Below are 20,145 nucleotides of genomic sequence, written 5' to 3' on the forward strand. Positions count from 1 at the left end.
CCTTGAGTATCTCCACTAAAGAAGACAGCATTGATCAGTGTTGCGGAACCAGGGACTATAGGGAAAAAAAGGGCCATAAACTAAAAACAAAAAAATCGAATTACTACTTGGAATAGAAACTAAAGCAAAACAATACAGCGTTAGAGTTCTATTTCATATAGATTCTACTGTGAATATTTTCATTCAACATAAAACAGTTACCTATCTTTTCGTAACAGTTGTTCTTTGAGATGTGTTGCTCATGTCCATTGCATTCTAGGGGTTGTCAGAAATTTTTGCCGTAACGGTAACTGTAGGATCAGCATATTAAATGCTGACGGCCCTACGCCCGGATGGAGCGACCACTCATGGCGAGATGAGATGGTCTTGCTTAGGTGATCTGCTAAAACGTTCCTGGCTCCAGGCAGGTGCACGGCTACCAGATGAATGGCATGCCACACACAAAAATCTCACAGGAAGAGAGCTTCTTGGCAAAGGGCCGACGACCTGGCTCCACCCTGCCTGTTGATGTAATATATCACTGCAGTATTGTCCATCAGGATCTGCACCACCTTGCCCTTCAGGTGAGGCAAGAAAGTCTGGCAGGTCAGGCGAACCACTCTGAGCTCCTTGACATTGATATGGAGGGTCAGATTGTCCCACAACCAGAGGCCCCGGATGCTCAATTCACCAAGGTGGGCTCCCTAGTCCAGGTCCGAGGCATCGGATACCAGGGTCAATGACGGGGACAGGGTCATGAAGGGGACTCCCTCCAACACCGACCTGGGGGCCAACCACCAATCCAGGGACCACCGGATGGGATCTGGCACCCTGACTACCTGGTCTAGGTCGTGCCTGTTGGGGATGTAGACCAATGCCAGCCAAGCTTCCAGAGGCCTGAGATGGAGCCGGGCGTGCCTGACCATGTGGCCCAACAATCACAGGCAGGTGTGAAACGTGCTGAGCGGGTTGTTCTTCACATGGGAGATCAGGTCCGACATGGCCTGAAATCGCGCTTCCGGAAGGAAGGCTCTGACTCACATGGAGTCGAGAACTGCCCCAGTGAACTCTATTTGCTGGACCGGTGTCAAGGTGGATTTTTTTCTCATTTATAAACAGGCCCAGGTCGCGGCATGTGGAACGCACCAGATGGGCACTCCTCTGCACTTATTCCTGAGACGTGCCCTTTATGAGCAAGTGGTCAAGATATGGGAAGACCTGGACCCCTCAACATCTCAGGTAAGCGGCAACTGGTGCCATACATTTTGCCAACACTCCTGGGGCCAGTGAGAGGCAAAGGGGCAGTGCTATGAATTGAAAATGACGTCCGTCCACTATGAAACGGAATAAACACCTGTGACCTTGGAATATGGAAATAAGCATCCTTCAAGTCGAGGGCAGCATACCAGTCTCCCAGATCCAGGGAGGGAATGATGGAGGCCACGGAGCCATGCGAAACTTCAACTTTCTGAGAGACTTGTTGAGGCAGTGCCAGTCCAGAATGGGTCTGAGGCCCCCTTTTGCTTTCGGGATTAGGAAGTAATGGAACTAGAACCCCTTTCCTTTCATGTCCTGAGGGACCTCATCCCCCGCCCCCAGGCGCAGGAGGTTCTCAACCTCTTGAACGAGGAGTTGCTCATGAGAAGGGTCCCTGAAGAGGGACGGGGAAGAGGGGGTGGGAGGGAGGGGCAGCCAAAAATGGCAGGGTTAAGCCCTGAGAAACTATGCTGGTGACCAAAGGATCTGAGCTGCGATGCCAGAGATCTGTGGCATGGAGACAGAGAGCGCTGCCACGGCTTGGGGGATCGGCGGCGCTCCACAGCCCCCTGGGAAGTCTTAGCGGCTGGCTTGCCTTGTAGGGAGCCTTTGCTGCTTTCTGCGGCACGCACGGTGCTGGCGGAGGCCTTTGCTCTCTCGGCACTGGGGGAGCTTGGGAATGTGCTAATGTCACCGCCAGTTTAGGTCCCCTACCGCTCCCAGGAGTCAGTGGTGGATCCGTTAAGGGGCTAAGGGCCCCGACCAGGGAGGCACGTTCATGTGGCTCCGGAGTGGCCGGGCAGACCGAACTGGGTCTTTTGCCCGATGCCCCATGGCATTTCTTGCCTGGTGCCGGGGAGCTGTGCTTCTTAGTTTTCTTTCTGGGCACTGGCGATGGGGAGCAGTGCCAGGCAGAGCCTGATACTGGAGGTACGCTGCATACCAAATCCAAGGTACTAGGACTTGAATCTTGGTGGGATGGCTCGAAAGCTGGATGGAGGCCTCCATGAGAAGAACCCTCAAATGAATATCCCGCTCTTTCTGAGTCCTGGGTTGAAAAAGTTTACCAATACGATGCTTGTCCTTCACATGCGATTCCCCCAAGTACTTGAGGCAGCTGCTGTGGGGGTCACTTACAGGCATAGGACTGTTACAGTCTGCACGCGGCTTAAACCCTGGAGACCGGGGCATGCCCCGCCTGAGGCTAAGTCCCCACTGGGACTCTAACTTCACTTAACATCTACTTAACACTACTATAGACAACTATTTACAAGGCCCTAAGGCTCGAAGTCAGAAGAGACAAACTGCTAGCCCTTGCTATGCAAGGAAAGATGCTCTGACTAACCACCACGGGTGGTAAGAGGGAACTGAGAGGGCGAAGGGCCGGTGGTGCCTGATATACCGACACATGATCACCGCACTCAAGGGTGCACCACAGCTCACCCTATGGATACCGCTAAGGCAAAAATCTCCAATGACCACGCACATGGGCGTGCGCATACCTAGAATGTAACTGACATGAGCAAGCACTTGAAGAAACAATATTTTTGTTGAACAACAAACTAGCTGTTATTTACTACACAGGTAAGAGCTAAACATCAGATCTAGTTAGTACACTTTTAAAATGTTCTTGCAGTTGTTTTCAGTGCTACGGAGTATATCTATCTATCTATCTCTCATTGGGTGAAATCCAGTCTCCATGGAAGTCAATGACAAAATCTCCATTAACTTCAAGATCTTCTCTCTCTCTCTCTCTGTGTGTGTGTGTGTGTGTGTGTGTGTGTGGAATGAGAGGGTTTTTTGAGAATTATTCTCTTGGTATTTATTTTCGGATATTCTTCACTAAGAGCTATCAAACTAAGTTGAGGATAGAGCAGGGAAGGCAGGGATAAATTGTTTACAAATCACCTTCTGAATTCACTGTAATACCAGACCTTTTCCATTATCCCGCTATATTATATGCCTGAAACTGTTTTTTGCGTCAAGTGCTACATTGGGTCAAAATAATCAGGTGAACGTTGATTTTGATAACAGGTTGTGCCACACCCAGTCTCTAAAAGTTTAGGGAATAAAAAAACACCAGGAATCTAGTAGAATAATACAGCTGCTGATGTAGAAAGCGGGACTCCAAGACTAACATTCCTGTCTGATTGCCTTTATAAACAGCAAGCAGTAATTTTCCAGTACAGTAGTCATTCTGCTAACAGACTTGCCAACTCTCACTCAGGCAGGTTTCTTTTTACTTTAGCGCTCATCATTTTGACAGATTTCGTTATTTTCCCAGGGAGTACAGGATCAATAACATTGCCTGCTAATTTACATGAGTCTTGGGGGGGCTTATTTGAATTCAATGTTACAGTTCTTTTTTCTTCCTTCATCAATGATATCAACAATTATGCAAGGGATCAAATTCAGCCCTGGTGTAAGTAGGTGCCAATCCCATCAGAACAGTGGCAGCCACTCCCTTGCATCAGACACAGATCATCAGTGCCACCATGGTCCCCGCACTTTTTACCAGCCGTAAGTGTGAGCGGGGGTGTGGAGAAGAGTCAGGAGGGGCGGGGTTTTGGGGGGGAAGAGGAAGCACAAGGGTGGAGCCTCAGGGGAAGGGATGGCAGAGGGGTTGGCCCCCCCACTGTTAGGAAGCTTCTGCCATTCTTGCCACCAGATCTAGTTCAGGTCCAATTACCCTGCCTACATCCCCATCACAGGGGCTGGTATGGAGGCCCCCTCTCCAGCCTGCAGGGAAGGCAGAGGCCCTTAAGCAAGCTCCCCGGGGGTTGAAGCAGCGTGGGAGTGAATTTCTCCCATAATGAAACATGTTCTATTATCCTGCTAATCTTCCCTTGGGGATAAATTCTGAAGCTCTGCCCATGGAGACTCAAGCCACACAGCGACACAGACATCATTTAGCCTTGGTGAAGCTTAATTGCAGTGATATTATGTTAATTTTATAGTGGGGGAAACCAAGATGAAGGCTAGCCTGCATGTTTATCCCAAAGCAAACCGGGGGTGTCTCCTGGCTTCGTGTGCTCTGTAACACTGAATTTATTTCATCTCCAGCCAGTTGTCCTAAATTATTTGGCATAAATGCATTTAGTTCTAGCCAATAAAGTCCACCTAATTCCATTTGGCCTCTCCCTCCATATTTATTTAGCAAGAACTGATCTAAAGCAGTGTGGATTCATACCGTCAAATAACTAACCCCTTAGTAACAAGCCCTGAACTTCATCTACAGGCCCAGAAATTGCTCCCTTCCTCCCATTTACAGCACTGCATCCCTGGCCCACGCATCTTGCACTGGATATTTTTTTGGTCTTCCTCTGAATAATTAGATATTTGCCAATGGACACTGGACTTGACAGACTCGCATGGAATGGACTAAGTGTAGCTATGAGTCCTTCTAATGGCTAGAACATATAGCAAACTATATGCTGAAAAAAAACAGACATGCTCATAGAAATAAATTACATACACATGGGTGACCAGGACTACAGTCCTGACCTTGTGCTCCAAAATCTCTGGCTTCTCCCACTGGATCTAAAGGAGAATGACTTAGCTGTTGATAGCAGCAGGTCCCTTTTCTTCTCTGTGGGACAGCCAGCTGAAGGCTGCCTTACCTACTCATACATATATAGCTCATACATTACATACATATGGTCTAAAGAGTTAGTTCTATAACCCCAATCCTAGTCTACAGACTCCAAGTCTAATTTCTCTTTCCCTTTCCAAATTAGCTCTATTTAAAATGGAAGTTGTATGCCCTTGTGTTGGTTGGTATTTACATTACAACATTTCATGTGAGATTTCCAGGATAACATTACTTAGAAGGAATCTACTCATTTATTTCAGCATAGAAACTCTAGTACTCTCACATTACCAAATCTTTCTCCTGTAAATCTATTCAGGGATGAAAAAGATGGGACCAACAACTGCTGAGATCCAGCTGATCACTCTTGGCAGGGGAAGAGGTATGACCAGTCCAAGGAAACAGTACTGGGATACAGAACCTCTCTTCCCTACTAGAAAAGGAGCACTTGTGGCACCTTAGAGACTAACAAATTTATTTGAGCAGAAGCTTTCGTGAGCTACGGCTCACTTCATCGGATGCATCCAATGAAATGAGCTGTAGCTCACGAAAGCTTATGCTCAAATAAATTTGTTAGTCTCTAAGGTGCCACAGGTACTCCTTTTCTTTTTGCAAATACAGACTAACACAGCTGCTACTCTGAAACCTCTCTTCCCTACTGTACATCATTAGCCAATAAAATAACAGTCGATTCAATTCTACATACATTAGCATACACATGAAGTGGGTAAATCAGAGAACTCAGTGATGGAACCTCTCATTTAGTTTGGTCAAGGGTCACAGTGCTATAGAGAGTATGTGTCAGCTGCACTTCCACCATCCCCCATCTAAGCAGGACACGGACCACACCAAAAAGGATGAAGGAAGAGCCTGCACCATCACCAATTTTCCCAGTTGGGAGGTTTGCACACTGGGTGGGTACTGGGGCTTCCTGTCCTCTGGTGTGAAGTTGTGGGGAGCTCTCTCCCTCCACACCTTACCCCATCTCAATCCTCCTCCTCTGTCTTACTAGTGTAAAACAGGAGACAACACGGGATAAATCTGGGGAAAGAGAGGAGAAATGAATTTGAGGTGGGAGACACTGATGGGGTGGAACAAAGAGGGAGAGATTTCCTTGCCCTTTTTCTCTACTTTCTCCACCCCACCCGCATTACCCCCGGAACGCCACCAATTCATGTATCATCCAAACGGTAATTCTACAGCCACTGCACTTGGCCCCTCCAAATAAGCCATTCAAATTAATTCTGGTGCCAACACACCACTCCTCCCAAATCATATCACAGCCGCAATCAATTCTATTCTCTTTTCCACACACAGAACCCCCCCCAAATCATTTGATAATGCTCCCCCACAGCCCCTCCAACTAATAACACCCCCCAATTTGAGAACACTGCCCCAGAGCCCTTCAGTTTATTTGATAACAACCTCTCCAATTCATTTAACAACATACAGCTCCCCTCAATACATTTTGCTTTCCCCCAAACATTCCCCTTATAAGGTAAATCCCAGCAGGTTCCCACAGATAATTCTGTACCTTGCCTAGACCTCAGTGAATTCTGGCTCTGCACCCCCCAAGCCCATCATTAATCCTGCCCCTTCCCCCCAAGCAGGACCCTCACTAATTCTGCTGCTACCCCTGAGATCCTAACTCCCCCAGTTCTGTTTGCTGTAGATCCACCCTTCTCCTGGTGCTGGGAGGGAGGAAACCCAGCATCTGGATCTTCACCCTCCTGCTAGGTGTAAATGGGCTCCAAGAGCAGCTGGAGCTCTCTTCATCTACTCCCTCCAAAGCCTGTGGGGCCTCAGGAATAACAGCAACCTTTTTCCTGACATCTCCTGGTTTGGTGGGAGGTGCCTAGTAGCTGGCATTAGAGCTGGCAAGAAACAGAGCTGGCTACTGCTGATCAACCGTCTGCCAACCCTGTATTGGTCCCTCATGCTCCATGCAGCAGCTCTGATTGGCTGCTGGCCCTATTAGCCCATCTCCTGGGAAAGGCAGCCAGTGAGAGTGAAATTTCCCTGTAGCAGAGCCTGAAAATCTGTAATCTATGGGACAGCCCGTTGACATGGCAGGTCTGGGACTGGTTCGAATACCATTCTAAGCCTGTTTAGTAGCCGATGTGAAAGGAGTCTGAGGCCACAGTCCATTTCCTGATGAGTGGGTATCAAAAATCACCACCTCTGGCACCAGCTGGCCTCTTTACTGGAAATGACAGCAAAGGCCTAAACTTCACCCCTTAGACATGGTGCCTCTTGGTAGGATGAGAGCACAATAGCAGGCAGGGTGGGGAAGCTCTGCCTGTTGCTTATCCTGAGCCACTGGCATGAGGCCTAGCCCAGGATTTACAGGTGTTTTGCTGCCAACACCTACTCTACTATCAGTAAGTTTGTGGGAAGAGACAAAGAGGAGGCTGGTGTTAGAAGAGCAGAGGGAGCTGGGAACAGGCAAGAGAAAGGTGCATGACGCAAGCTGGAGAAAGTTAAAGAGCTGCCAGCTTTCACCCCAGACGGGGTCACCGTTTTTCAAAGGAAAAGCTGCTGCATCGAAAAATGGCCTTTTTTCAAAAATGGAAATTTTCCTGAAAAACTGCTGACTCTAGAAATTGTTCATAACATTTTAAACCAAAAGTCTGATCAAAAACATTACTGAAAACACTGCTGGAACTTTTCATTTTCCAAAAACTTGAGTTTTTGGGTAAATGAAAAGTTCCTAAAACTATTTCAAGAATGCTTTTGATACAAATTTCCAGCACAAATATTGATTAAAAATAGTCACAAAAAATTCATAAAAACAGGTCAGTTTTGAACCCTTTGAAAGGGAAACAACTTCACCAATTTTGAAAGGTTTGCAAAAACTAATTTTTCATTTGTCAACAGAGAATCATCATCAAATGAGCTGGTTGTTTCTATGAGTTATTGAAGAGATTAGTGCTAGGCCCGATGCTGTTCAATATTTTAAAAACTGATGTGGATGTGAATACAAAATCACAGCTAATTAAAGTAGTGGATGACACAAAGACTGGCAGAGTGGAGAATAATGAGGACAAGGAAGTAGGGCAGAGTGATTTGGGTTGCTTGGTGAGCTGGGCCTATTTTAACAAACATCTTTTAAGACAGCCAAGTGCAACATTATACATATAGGAGCAAGGAATGCAGGCTACACCTACAGAATAGGGGACCGTATCCTGGAAAGTAGTGACTCTGAAAAGGATTTAGGAGTCATCATTTGCAAGTTGCTGAACATGAGCGCCCAGTGCAATGCTGTGGCAAAAAGGCTACTGAGATCCTTGGATGCATAAACTAGGGAGTAGTGAGTAGGAGCAGGGAGGTGCACATGGAATTGGGGAGAATGATACTGCAAAACTGTGGCAAGTTCTGGTATCCACACTGTAAAAAGGACATTGCAAAATCGGTACAAAAGAGCCACAAAAATAATTCAAGGACTGGAGAAAATGCCTTTCAGTGATAGACTTAAAGAGCTCCATTTGTTTAGTTGCTCAGAAAGAAGACTGAGAGATGACTTGATTACAGAGTGTAAGTGTCTTCATTGGGAGAATATATCAGGTACTAAAGGGCCATTTTATCTGGTAGAGGAAGGCATAACAAGGACCAAAGATTAGAAGCTAAAGCCAGGCAAATTCTAATTAGAAATAAGGCAGAAATTTTTAAGAGTGAGGGTGCTTAACCACTAGAACCAACTACCAAAGGAACTGGTGGATTCTCCATCTTTTGTCTTCAAATCAAGATTGGATGCCTTACTGGAAGATACGCTTTCGTCAAACACACATTGTTGGCTCAACACAGCAGTTCCTGGGCAAAATTTTTTGGCCTACATTATACAGGAGATCAGACTAGATGATCTAATGATTCCTTCAGGTCTTAAATTCTGTGAATCTATGAAACCAACTCTACCCCAGAGGTAGCTACATTTCAGTGATGGATGACATGACTTTCATATACAGAGTTTGTAAAGCATACGATGAGCCTCCAAAATAATATTAATGAGCACTTGGATAACACGTTATATAAGTAAAGCAAGTACAAACATTAACTAATTAATTTAACTGTCTATGTGATTTCTAATGTACCCACACTATACTAGCTAGCCATCCTATACAAAATCAAGGATCACAATGATATATTTCTAAGGATATATTTTGCTTTTCTTTATTTTAAGTCCATTTCTCATGCAGGATTATCTATCTAGGTTTTAGACCATGTTCACCACTGTTTTATCTGAGCAACTGTCTTCTTTGAGAAATGTTATTAGCTTTACTTGCTGCTGCGGGAAAGGTGGTGACCAACAGCGGTTCAAATTGCTCTCTGGTGGTAGGGCACCTCCCTTGACTAAAGCTGTACGTTTGGTACTATCACCCCTCTTTCCCAGCTGGCACTGGAAAGTGCAGAAGCAGAGGCAGACTTTGAGACATCTTAGCCTTGCTCATTCAGGGCTCAGATAAGGACCAAGGATCCTGAAACAGATCTAGGATTGTACAGGGAGGCACTATAAGGCATGGGACATTGGTGTAACGTTCCCATCAGTCAGACTTGCTTAGGAAGTAGCTACCACATGTTGAACCTGCTGTGGCTTCTGGGTGGCCTCTGTTGTCAAGTCTAGCTAGCAGAGTTTTTCTAGCTGTAGATGAAAGAAGAAATTTTTAGCTGCTGTTGCTATCTAGCTGTTCAGGAACAGCAACAAATCCAATAGTTCCCTGCAAGAATTGAACATCTACTGAATTGTCCAGCCCTCCCCCCCACCAAGATAATTGTGTTTGCATCTAGGCCATTGCAAGTTCTGGCCTTTTTGGTTCTGTTACTGTGTTTGGGGAGAGTAGTTTTCCTGCTCACAGACCCTAATCATGAATGCTGAAGTGCGTGGCCACTGGTCAACCTGTGTTTTCAGTAATAACAGCTGATGTGATCTGTGATTTCTTAGCCTCATGCCAATGCCAATGCCAGTGTTGGATTTGCCTATACATTTGTTCTGCTGTTCAATGTGTTGGAAGCAACCCACCTACATGGCACACAAGGATCCAAATTCCATATGCTTACAGCAGGGTTTCGTAAGAAATATCTATTGGCCTCGGCAGAGGATTAGAACAAAGAGGTTCTAACAGGGTGCAGTTGGGACAGGAAAGGAAGCCATAAAAAAACTGAATGGAAAAAGAGGGTCAAGAAACATAAGAAGTAAAAGAGGAAGAAAAAGAGGCATTTTTCAAAAGGTGAAAGAGTAACAATAATAACAAAGGAAAGAGTCTTATCTTTGCCAGTTTCGATAAAAAGTTTTAAAAATTTTTTCTATTCTCTGACATTTAATTTGAACACACAATAGTGTATCAAATCTTCATTCAGTGTTTCATTGTGTCCTTTTATAGATGCTATACTGGAGTGGCTGGGTTCTAACCTCATCCCCCGGTTGCATGGAATTACTGCTCCTTGTCCCATTCCATTTGGTTCTCCCAAGAGGTGGTTGCATTTCAAAGGGATATATAATTTGCAAAGCACTGGGGGAATGTTTTGGAAGAAAGACACTGTTATTAGTTTTCAGAGTAGCAGCCATGTTAGTCTGTATTCGCAAAAGAAAAGGAGTACTTGTGGCACCTTAGAGACTAACAAATTTATTAGAGCATAAGCTCTTGTGCTTATGAAGTACGAAGTATCGGATGAAGTGAGCTGTAGCTCACGAAAGCTTATGCTCAAATAAATTTGTTAGTCTCTAAGGTGCCACAAGTACTCCTTTTCTTTTTACTGTTATTAGTATCACAGGCATTTATTTGCAGATAACCTAATGTTTAAGGTGCATGATTATTTTTTATTTGCATGACAATCCCCGGTAGAGATTGAAGCCTCCTGTTACATACACAGTAAGATGCCATTTCTGCCCCAAAGAACTTACGATCTAAGTAGACTAGGATCAAGAGGGGAAATAAAGGGACAGTTGGGAATAGTGGCTTGCCAAAAGTCACTGCCAGACCCAGAAATAGATCCCAGGTCTCCTATCACTAACGAGTGCCCTATCACTAACCTTTCCAATAGATTCTTCATAAGGTAGATGCAATTCTATTTAAATTCACGGTACCAGAAACCCTGTGCAACTTCAATTAAAAGCAATGAGCGAAAAAAGATTTACTACAAAAAAGAAGCCATTGTTCCCTTCTTCTATATTCCAGTCTAGAGTGGAGTGCTCAGTGGAAATGGGAAAGGACCTTATTGTAACAAGATGCTATAATAATTTTACTTGAAACCCTAAAACTAATTCAGGGCACATTAAAAAAAACCCAAAACACTGACATGGTAAAAGAGAATGGTTTCTTTAAGATGTTCTTGGTCAGAGAATATGCGAAGCATGCATTTCTAATATCTGGGTGGGCAAACGCAAGTGGAAATTTCAATTCTACCGAGGCACAGAGAATGTGCTTCTGAAAATATTTCCAGTCAAAAGCATGTGAAGTGTGAAAGTGTTGTCTACATGGAGCGAAGGAGAGCATGTGGTCTGTCACATCATCAGCTGGAGTTTGTGGCCTTTCTGGGTATTAAGCACGTTTGGTGTTTGTTGCCATGGCTCTGACAAAATGGACCGATGAGAACATCAATGTCTGGCTAAACTGCTTCTGAAGAGAACTTTGCTGAACTGTGCCTCTAAGTTGCCTGGTAATTCGATACAGGAAAAAACTATCCTGAAAGAATGTTAAAGGGCTAAACAAGTGAGGCAATTTGGACATATCAAGATAATGGCCCTTTCTCAGCAGCACTGGGGTGTGTGTGTGTGTGTGACTTAACTCCATCCTTAACTTAGCCCATTGTTATTGCTCATTATTTTTATAGAGCAGTAAATGTAAAAGGTGTAGTAGAGAAGGTGCAAAACAACACACACACTTCACCAAGAATTCACAGTGCAATCTGGGTCCCACTAGGTACCCCTTGTGTGCACAGCTAAGTGTGTTCCCAACAATGCACTTGGCTGGTGGTGAAAGATGCCAGACGATTGCTTGCTGAGCTTAGTCAGCTGCTTATTTCAGTCTCTAGCTCCGTGGAGATGGTGCCAGAACTCCCTGGGATTGTCTGCATCCACCCCAGGCACCTCCAAATCGCTTTTCAAAATTTCCAATGGAAACCTTTCTTGCTGAGTAAGGATCATGAGCTAAGAGTTCACTCAGGCCTCCTGCTTGAGAAAACGGTGCCATACCATGGGGTTATGCAACTTCCCTGTGGAAATTATAAGCATTTCCTTGAGCGTTTTGGGAGTCTTGCCTCTCCTTTTGCCGTTCCAAGGGTGTACATGGTATCCTATGATGTCTGTTGAAGCCACTGCTTCTGAGTGCTGTGCTGGGAACAGTGAGATACCCACCTAAACAGCAATGTGACTGAAATGTTGTAGAACAGCAACAGTGCAGAGACCAGGCAAAAGCGCAATGGTTCTTCACCCAAAACAGCCTATGGCCTATGTGGACACAGCACACCACCGGGGATGACACTGTTGCTTTCTCACGGGTTCCATTCTCTAGTGCAAACACAGCATTCGAGAGACAGAAGACATAGCTCACACAGGAGGGCTTTGGAAAAGCAGTGGGTTGTAAGGGGAGATTCAAAAGAAGAGAAGGCAGCCAGCTGGCTCATTTGAAACTGCGGCTGTCCCAAAAGAAAGTATTTTTTCACACGACGACAGTCAACCTGTGGAACTCCTTGCCAGAGGATGTTGTGAAGGCCAGGACTATAACAGCATTCAAAAAAAGAACTAGATAAGTTCATCGAGGATAAGTCCATCAATGGCTATTAGCCAGGATGGGCAGGGATGGTGTCCCTAGCCTCTGTTTGCCAGAAGCGGGGAATGGGCAACAGGGGATGGATCACTTGATGATTACCTGTTGTGTTCATTCCCTCCGAAGCACCTGGCATTGGCCGCTGTTGGAATACAGGATACTGGGCTGGATGGACCTTTGGTCTGACCCAGTATGTGGCAGACAAGGGAACGGGTGAGCATGAATGCACTGAATCAAGCAGACCTGGAGCCATCACCATGGTACCTGCTGGAATCACCTGCTGTTGAGCTCTGAGCCTGAAAGCCCTTGTGCGGTACACAGAAAGGAGCGTGAAAGGCCAATGTGACTCTGACAGCACAGGTCTGAACAGAAGCTATACAAGGCAAAGTGAGATTGAAGCTGGCTCTTAAAGTTCATCAGGTGCAGAAGTGATTTCCTGAATCAGGATCTGAGCTCAGAACTGCATGACACACATAAAAATCTTGCAATCTAAATTAGTCAGATGGTGTAGATCAGACACACAATACAGCAGAGGACCAGATGTGACAGAATATATCTCTGTGTTCATACCCGACATACTACTGTAATAATCTTTGTACAAAGTAGGCCTCGTAAGGTATCATTTAAAACCTCATAATTTGCTAAACAATAATATCATGGCAAAATGCACATATCAGCATTATATGTGAAGTAAAAGATGTAAACTGAGATGATGACTAAAAAATAAGGTTTTCCAGAGAAGTCTGGGGAGTGGCCAAACCAGTTCCTCAGAGACAAAGGGTAAATTGATGCCTCAGACAGGTGTAAACAAGGCTGATGGACCATTACCTGCTAAGTGGCCGTTCTTTGGCAGGAAAAGGGCAAAAAAAAAAAAAATCTATATCTTAGCAAAGAAACAACACGGAAGTTCCTTTCCACACAGACAGCCTGTCACCTTGCTCCCAGCTGGTCCTGCTTCTCCAAGGGGGAACACCACAAGATGCCCCTTTCTCCCTGCCCACTGCATTCATGCCATCGAAAGCAAAAAGGGATTGGACTCTGGGAGAAGGGATCATGACCTACAGGGTTTGGTCAGGAAGACTGCTGAAAGCGTATGGGGAGAAACTCTGCTTGAATTTGATACAGTTTGTGAAGATAGGTATTACAGTCAATGTCTTATCTTTATTTTTCTTGTAAACATTTCTGACCTTTATGTCTCAATTCCTTGTACTCAAAATCTCTCTTTGTGGTTAATAAACGTGTTTTATTGTTTTATCTAATCCAGTAGGTTTAAATTGAAGTGTCTGGGAAACTCCATTTGGGGTGACAAGTTGTGTGCATATTATTTCTTTTCAAGAAATAATAGACCAAATATGACTTTTATATTTTCCAGGAGAGGGCTGGGCAGTACAGGACTTGTATTTCTGGGAGAAAAATCTAAGACTAGGAGTGTGTTAGGGTCACTCTGCAGAATAACCCAGGCTGGTGAGAGCCAGAGTGTAACCCTAGTGTGGCTGGCAGGCTGCAGCTACAAGCAGACACTTAGGGTCCGGCTTGCATGTTGGAAGGCTGCTTGTGGGTGGCCCGGGTGGGAGCTACTTCAGCAAGGAATTGTAAGGTACGCACAGTTGCAGGGCAGGGGTGACACAGCTCCCTTGCTGTTCTGGACTGCACCCCAATATCCCACACCAGGTAAGGTTTAAAGGCCATGTTTCTCTTTCCAAAAAAGCGTGACAACTAATCAAGCCCTATTTTGCATTGAATAAAGAAACAAGATTAGACATGCCATCACTGCAACACTGTGTAGCTAAATATAGGAAATTATTTGGTCTCCCAGATTATGCAGCTAAGGGGAAGAAAAAACACAATCCCCAAATAAATGATATATGTATGTAGCTTCCAGGGAATCCTGTTGTACTGATCACAAATTAAATGGACTCTGGGGTAACAAAAATCTGATCTGTTCAACAAATGAAAAACGAGTATTACAGCTGGATATTGCTGTTAACCGCCCTAATGCTGTCAGACACTTTGACAGTGTTCAGTGGAAAGATGCTTTGGAGAAGGGTGGTTGCAAGAAATAGGGATGCTGATTTTGTTTTTTAAGCTCCTTACCGTGACTGGCAGGGGTGTGTGTTACATCTTCTGATTTGGGGTTCAGGGCGCATCACACGCTGGCAGTCACTGTCATTCACCAGCATCATGGTCTTGTTAACGATCCTAGTACAGGACACAACGGTTTTACGTTCACCTAAAAGTCAAACCAAAAACAATGGCAAACCAGTAAGCTAGTTAATTGCTGGAGGCTGTTAACTATTTAAGATCAACTTGTTATTTAACAAATCTCCTCTACAGCTAATTCTTCCTGCCTACCTCTACCTACAGCATACAGAACTAATATCTCTGTGGATGTTTCTGTCTTCTCTGCCTTCTCTTTGGGCTGCTCTGTCCTGTTAGCAAAGGTTCAAATCTTTGCACAGTGATTAGGGCCCTACCAAACTCACAGTTCATTTTGGTCAATTTCATGGACATAGGATTTTTAAAATAATAAATTTAATGATTTCAGCTGAAAATTTAAATCTGAAATGTCACGGATGTAATTGTAGGGATCCTGACCCAAAAGAGGGGGCATTGCAAGGTTATTGTAGTGGGTCATGGTATTGGCACCCTTACTTCTGTATTGATGCTGGCGGCGGCGCTGCCTTCAGAGGGAGCAGCTGATGACCGGGAGCCCAGCTCTGAAGGCAGCACCACCGCCAGCAGTAGCGCAGAAGTAAGGGTGGCATGGTATGGTATTGGCACCCTTATTTCTGCGCTGCTGCCTTCAGAGCTGGTCCCTCGGCCAGCAGCTGCCACTCTCCAGCTGCCCATTGCCACCCTCACTTCTGCGCTGCTGATGGTGGTACTACCTTCAGAGCTGGGCGCTTGGCCAGCAGCCGCCACTTTTCAGCCTCCCAACTCTGAAGGCAAGACAGAAGAGTGGCAATACCACGACCCCCCCTTCAATAACTTTGCATCTTCCAAGCTGACACCAACCTTTTTCAAGTCCTCTTTCAGTGTCTCCAGGTCTTTCTCAAGGTCTCTGTCCCGTGACTACTAGCTCATGTAGTCTCTGGCCAACATATCCCACATCTCATCATCTCACATGACCCAGCCGATACTCCCTCGGGGTCTACCTTCATCATGGCTCCTACTGTTTCACTGCATAGCTTATCAGTTCTTATCTGACTCAGCATTCTCAATCTGGCAGTGTGAGGTAGTTGTTGTTCTCTCTTCCAGACTGGCCAGCATTTCAACCGGCCTAATCCTACTCTTAATTCACTTTTCTCTTTAGTTCACTTTGCATATTCTTATTGCAAAGAATTCCTATCACTCTTTACACTTCCACCAACTGCTCTTCATGTGGCTCCTAACATCATCATCCACATTCTGATCTGGCTCTACTCTGACTGCAGGTGTTCAAATTGTTGCAGGGACTTTAATTTGAGACCATCTAGTTTTATTGGCTTCTTGTTGTCTCTCAAATCATTCTATGTAATCCATATTTTGTGAGCTGATGCATAAGCTATTTTCTTCTAATACAGCCCATCACAGTTCTACGGCTGTTTCCAGTTCATATTTATCTTCAAGGCACAATGTAATGTTATCGGTAAAAAGCATGCTCCACGGAGCCTCTCTCCAAATTTCCTGCATCAAGGTGTTCATTGCCATCACAAAGAAGACAAGGCTAAGGGGTGATCCTTGAGTAGGACTACCCTTGCAGCGAATGACTCACTGTAGCCACAGCTGCTTCTCATTACTGTTGTGCTACTCTGGTACTTGTCCATGATAGTCTGAACGCATGACTCCAGCAGATTGTGCACCCACATGCACCTCCATAACAACTGTCTAGGAATTCAGCCATAAGCCTTCTCTAAATCTATGAACACTAAGTGCAATTCCTTGTGTTTCTCTCCATATTTCTCCTGCAAACACAGGATCCATTGTTGGCCTTCCTGGCATAAACCCAAATTGTTTATCACTCAGTTGATGCTCCAGCGCCTCCCAAAGTCTTTTCTCAATAATTCTTTCCAGATACTTCATTGAGTGACTCATCAATTTGATGGGTCTGTAATGACTCCATGTTTGCACATCTCCTCTATGCTTGAAGTTAGTGACCAACATGCTTTTCCTCCACCAGCCGGGAATTTTTCCAGTACAGAGAATTAAGTTGAAAAAATTTGTCATCACCACCACAACTTCATGGCCTAATGCTTTAAATACCTCAGTTGGTACATCATCTGCTCCCACTGCCTTCCTACCTTTCATCATCTTTAGCACGGTCCGAGTCTCCACTGTGGTGATAGGTCTTGTCAAGTTTTTGCTTGAGCATACTTTCCTCAACGGTTTCTTCACATTCTCTTCACTGAGCAGTTTCTCATGAAGCTGCTGCCACTGCCTGATGATTTCACCATCTTCCCTTAATACTCTTCCATTTTCATCTTTAACACACTTCACAGCTCCCAAGTTCTCTGTGCTTCTTTGCTTAATCTTGGCTAATCTACATATTCCTTTCCCCCCTTCCTTCATTAGTAGTCCTGTAAATGGCTGACCCTTTGTTTCTGCAACTGCTCTTTTAGCTATTTTCTGTACCAGTCTGTATTACTCGAACTTACCATCACTCTTATTTTCTGCCACTGCCATTCTTTTTTACTGCTTCCTGTATGTTACGGGGCCACCACCAATTTCCCTCATTTCGTCTGACCACAGGCAGCTTGTGCACTTTCTGTAATATATTTGGATATTTTCCCAAAATCTTATTGGTATCATCATGGACGGTTTGGTTGTTGTCCAACCTCTAGAGAACTTCATCCTTAAATTTCACACTCAGGCTCAAGACACCACACTCCAGAATGGTTCTAGTATTTCCACACAACCTATGTCTCTGCATCAGCTGAGAAGGGGGCTCAATTCCACTGATGAACATGGCACCTTGGGCTTAACAATCCACTTTGACGCAAAGATGTTGCGTTGTGACAGTCACATAGTTGCCTTTCAACACGGTGAGTCAACATCATGATGTCACAACATAAACATCACCATCTCACCATGCAAACCTATCCAAGTGATATTTATTTGGGGGAAGTGGCTCAAGCGTCTCCCATTATAATCTTAAGTCTGGCTGTTTTATATACTTGACAAACCAAACGCTCATGATGTAAGACCAAGCACCAGAAAATCCATTAAAACCTGTCACTGGAAAGTCCAGTGTGAATTAAGCCCCTGATCACTTTTAGAACCATAAGTGAGTCCCAATCTAAAAGTCCCAAAGGGAAGAAGACCTTTCCACAAGAACAAGTACTGAAATGTGTCTGAAAACCAAAGTGTTTAAGAACTGACATATCCGAGCCTACTGATGGTGGGACTCATATTGCCAGCAAGTGGTATTTGTGCCACTAACTGTGTGGGAGGCCTGTTGTACCTAAAGCCCTGTCAACAGGTTTAAGATTCACTCTTGTGAGGGCTCAATGACTGGGAGAAATTGCTATTGTAAAAGGAAAGCAAACGAGTCAATTTTTAAATCAACTTTTTTTATAAGAAAAAAAATACAGGCATTTAGTGAGGTTGGAGGATCCTGAGGATGGCAAACCTGACAAGGAGTGAGGCTTTTAAACTGAGCATTCTAACTCCTTTGTGTTATCTTCATGATGGGATGAATTGTTGGAGTTGGCACCAACCACTCAGTGCTAGTCGTTAAAGGAGCTTGGCCAGGGTGTGACCCGATTCCCTAGGGAGAATTAAAGCTGCCTCTCCCATATACAGAAACCAACATATAGTAGCAGATGCAGCATTAACTGTCTTCCGTGAGGGTCAAGTCCCCCTCTGGCTTCATGAATCTATCCCAGAATGCCCCAGGAAAAATCAACTGAAAAATGTGATCTGCAGGGTGCTAATGTGGTTAGCTGGTTAAGGGTTTCTGATGCAATCTACAGAAAATTGTCACAGTGGGACTGCTCCTACTTCATCCTCGGAGAAGGAAGCTTCTTTCAGCAAATATGCATGCATGCCTGTGAAAACTCTGCTCCAAGAATCTGACTGAGTCTTGAGATATGGGGCTGCATATAAGTGCCTTGAGCCATCCGTGAAGCACTAAACCAGGTGCAGTTCCACTGCATAGTAATGAACCGACAAAGCAGCAGCCCTGCCAGAACACTGGCCGAGAATAGACTGCACGGCTGCTGCTAACTTGTAGATCTGGTGAAAGTGAGCTTTCGTTTCACCCAATTGCCATGCCAACAGCCATTTCCGTACCTTAGCCCGCCTCGTGATATCTGTGCTTTGGCAGTGCTGCAGCCTGTATTCTGCATTCACCTCTCTTTATTGCCTGCCTTGGCAAACACTGTACAAAACAATCCCACCACATTCCCAAATGGCCTTACCTCCTCCACACTGCACACTGCATCCTTCCCATCCGCTGTGTGTCCAGATGTACAAAGAATCCTGTTGTTTTTCTGGCTCGCTTCTGTTTTCAGCGGTATAGTTTACAGGAATGGTGTATTCGTAATGAATTCCATAATTCTGGTCATGAAATAACAGCACCTGGTTCAGCAGCAGAAGAAAGGCTGTTATGGTACACTGTGAAAAGCCAATAGAGCGCAGAGATGGCAAAGCAAGCAATGCTGTCTCAGGCCAACACGTTCAAAGACAGGTGCTTCAAGAAAGGCACACAAATCCTTATTTAGGCACCGAAAATCAAAGTGGCCTGATCTTCAGAGGTGCTGACACAAAGGAAAACCATGAGAGCTGGTGCTCAACACTTCTGAGAAATCAAGCAACTTATGGAGGTGTTCAAAACCAGACTTCGGTGTCTAACGTTAAGTACTCAATTTTGAAAAATTTGGCAGTCGCTTTTTTTTGGTGTCAAATGTGATGAGTTGGCTTCAAAACAGAACTAATTCGACAGCAGGAAACATTAAATCAGATTGACGTTCATATAGAAACTAATTAAGTTAACGATTGCATGGAATTAAGATGCCATTCATCATACGTGCCTTAATTTGTTTTGGGAAGTCAGGCTGGCTGCCAGGCCGATCTATTTATTTAACCTTCTGGGAGGAGCAGTGGGTTGGGAGAGAGAGGGGTTTTTGAGTTTAACATCATATCACTTCACACTTTCATGGCACGGGAATTTATTAATGCTGCAGAGATGCTCATTTAATAGCTTAATCAATAAACAAGTCAAATCATCACCATGGGAAATGGTGCTGACAAGAACAAGCCTGTCCTGAGCTAACCAACAAACCTTACTAATGGGATGCGACTGTCTCTCCTACACGCAGCTATTTTCTGAAGAAAGAAAGGCGGCGCTGGGCTTTTCCACATCAGGCAGTGACATCAGTGGTTCCATCCAAGTACTCACTTCTCCATGGCGCCGCTGCAGTGATGCTGAGGTGTGAAACCTGCTTCTAACAGGCTCATGTGTGACCTCTCCAGCCTCTCTATTCTGTGAAATTCACTAATAGGGACCACTATAAACAAAAGGAGGACTATAAAAGGGTGCCTCATTATTAGCCACAGTGGGCGTGGAGTCCCGATTCTACT

The 20,145-nt window shown here is 44.9% G+C and overlaps 1 protein-coding gene across 2 annotated transcripts in view; it reads right to left on the bottom strand.

Moving 5' to 3' along the window:
- ADAMTS17 (ADAM metallopeptidase with thrombospondin type 1 motif 17) overlaps nt 1–20,145 on the bottom strand; it is a 255,112-nt gene that overhangs the window by 41,596 nt on the left and 193,371 nt on the right. For both annotated transcript variants that reach the window (XM_038420717.2, XM_038420716.2), the window contains 2 exons: nt 18,984–19,143; nt 14,680–14,815 (listed from right to left, as the gene is read on the bottom strand). In XM_038420717.2, coding sequence (XP_038276645.1) covers nt 14,680–14,815; nt 18,984–19,143 — 296 coding nt within the window. The remainder of the gene's footprint in view (nt 1–14,679; nt 14,816–18,983; nt 19,144–20,145) is intronic.

This window comes from Dermochelys coriacea, chromosome 10 (assembly GCF_009764565.3).
Source record: "Dermochelys coriacea isolate rDerCor1 chromosome 10, rDerCor1.pri.v4, whole genome shotgun sequence".
NCBI classification, from domain to species: domain Eukaryota; kingdom Metazoa; phylum Chordata; order Testudines; family Dermochelyidae; genus Dermochelys; species Dermochelys coriacea.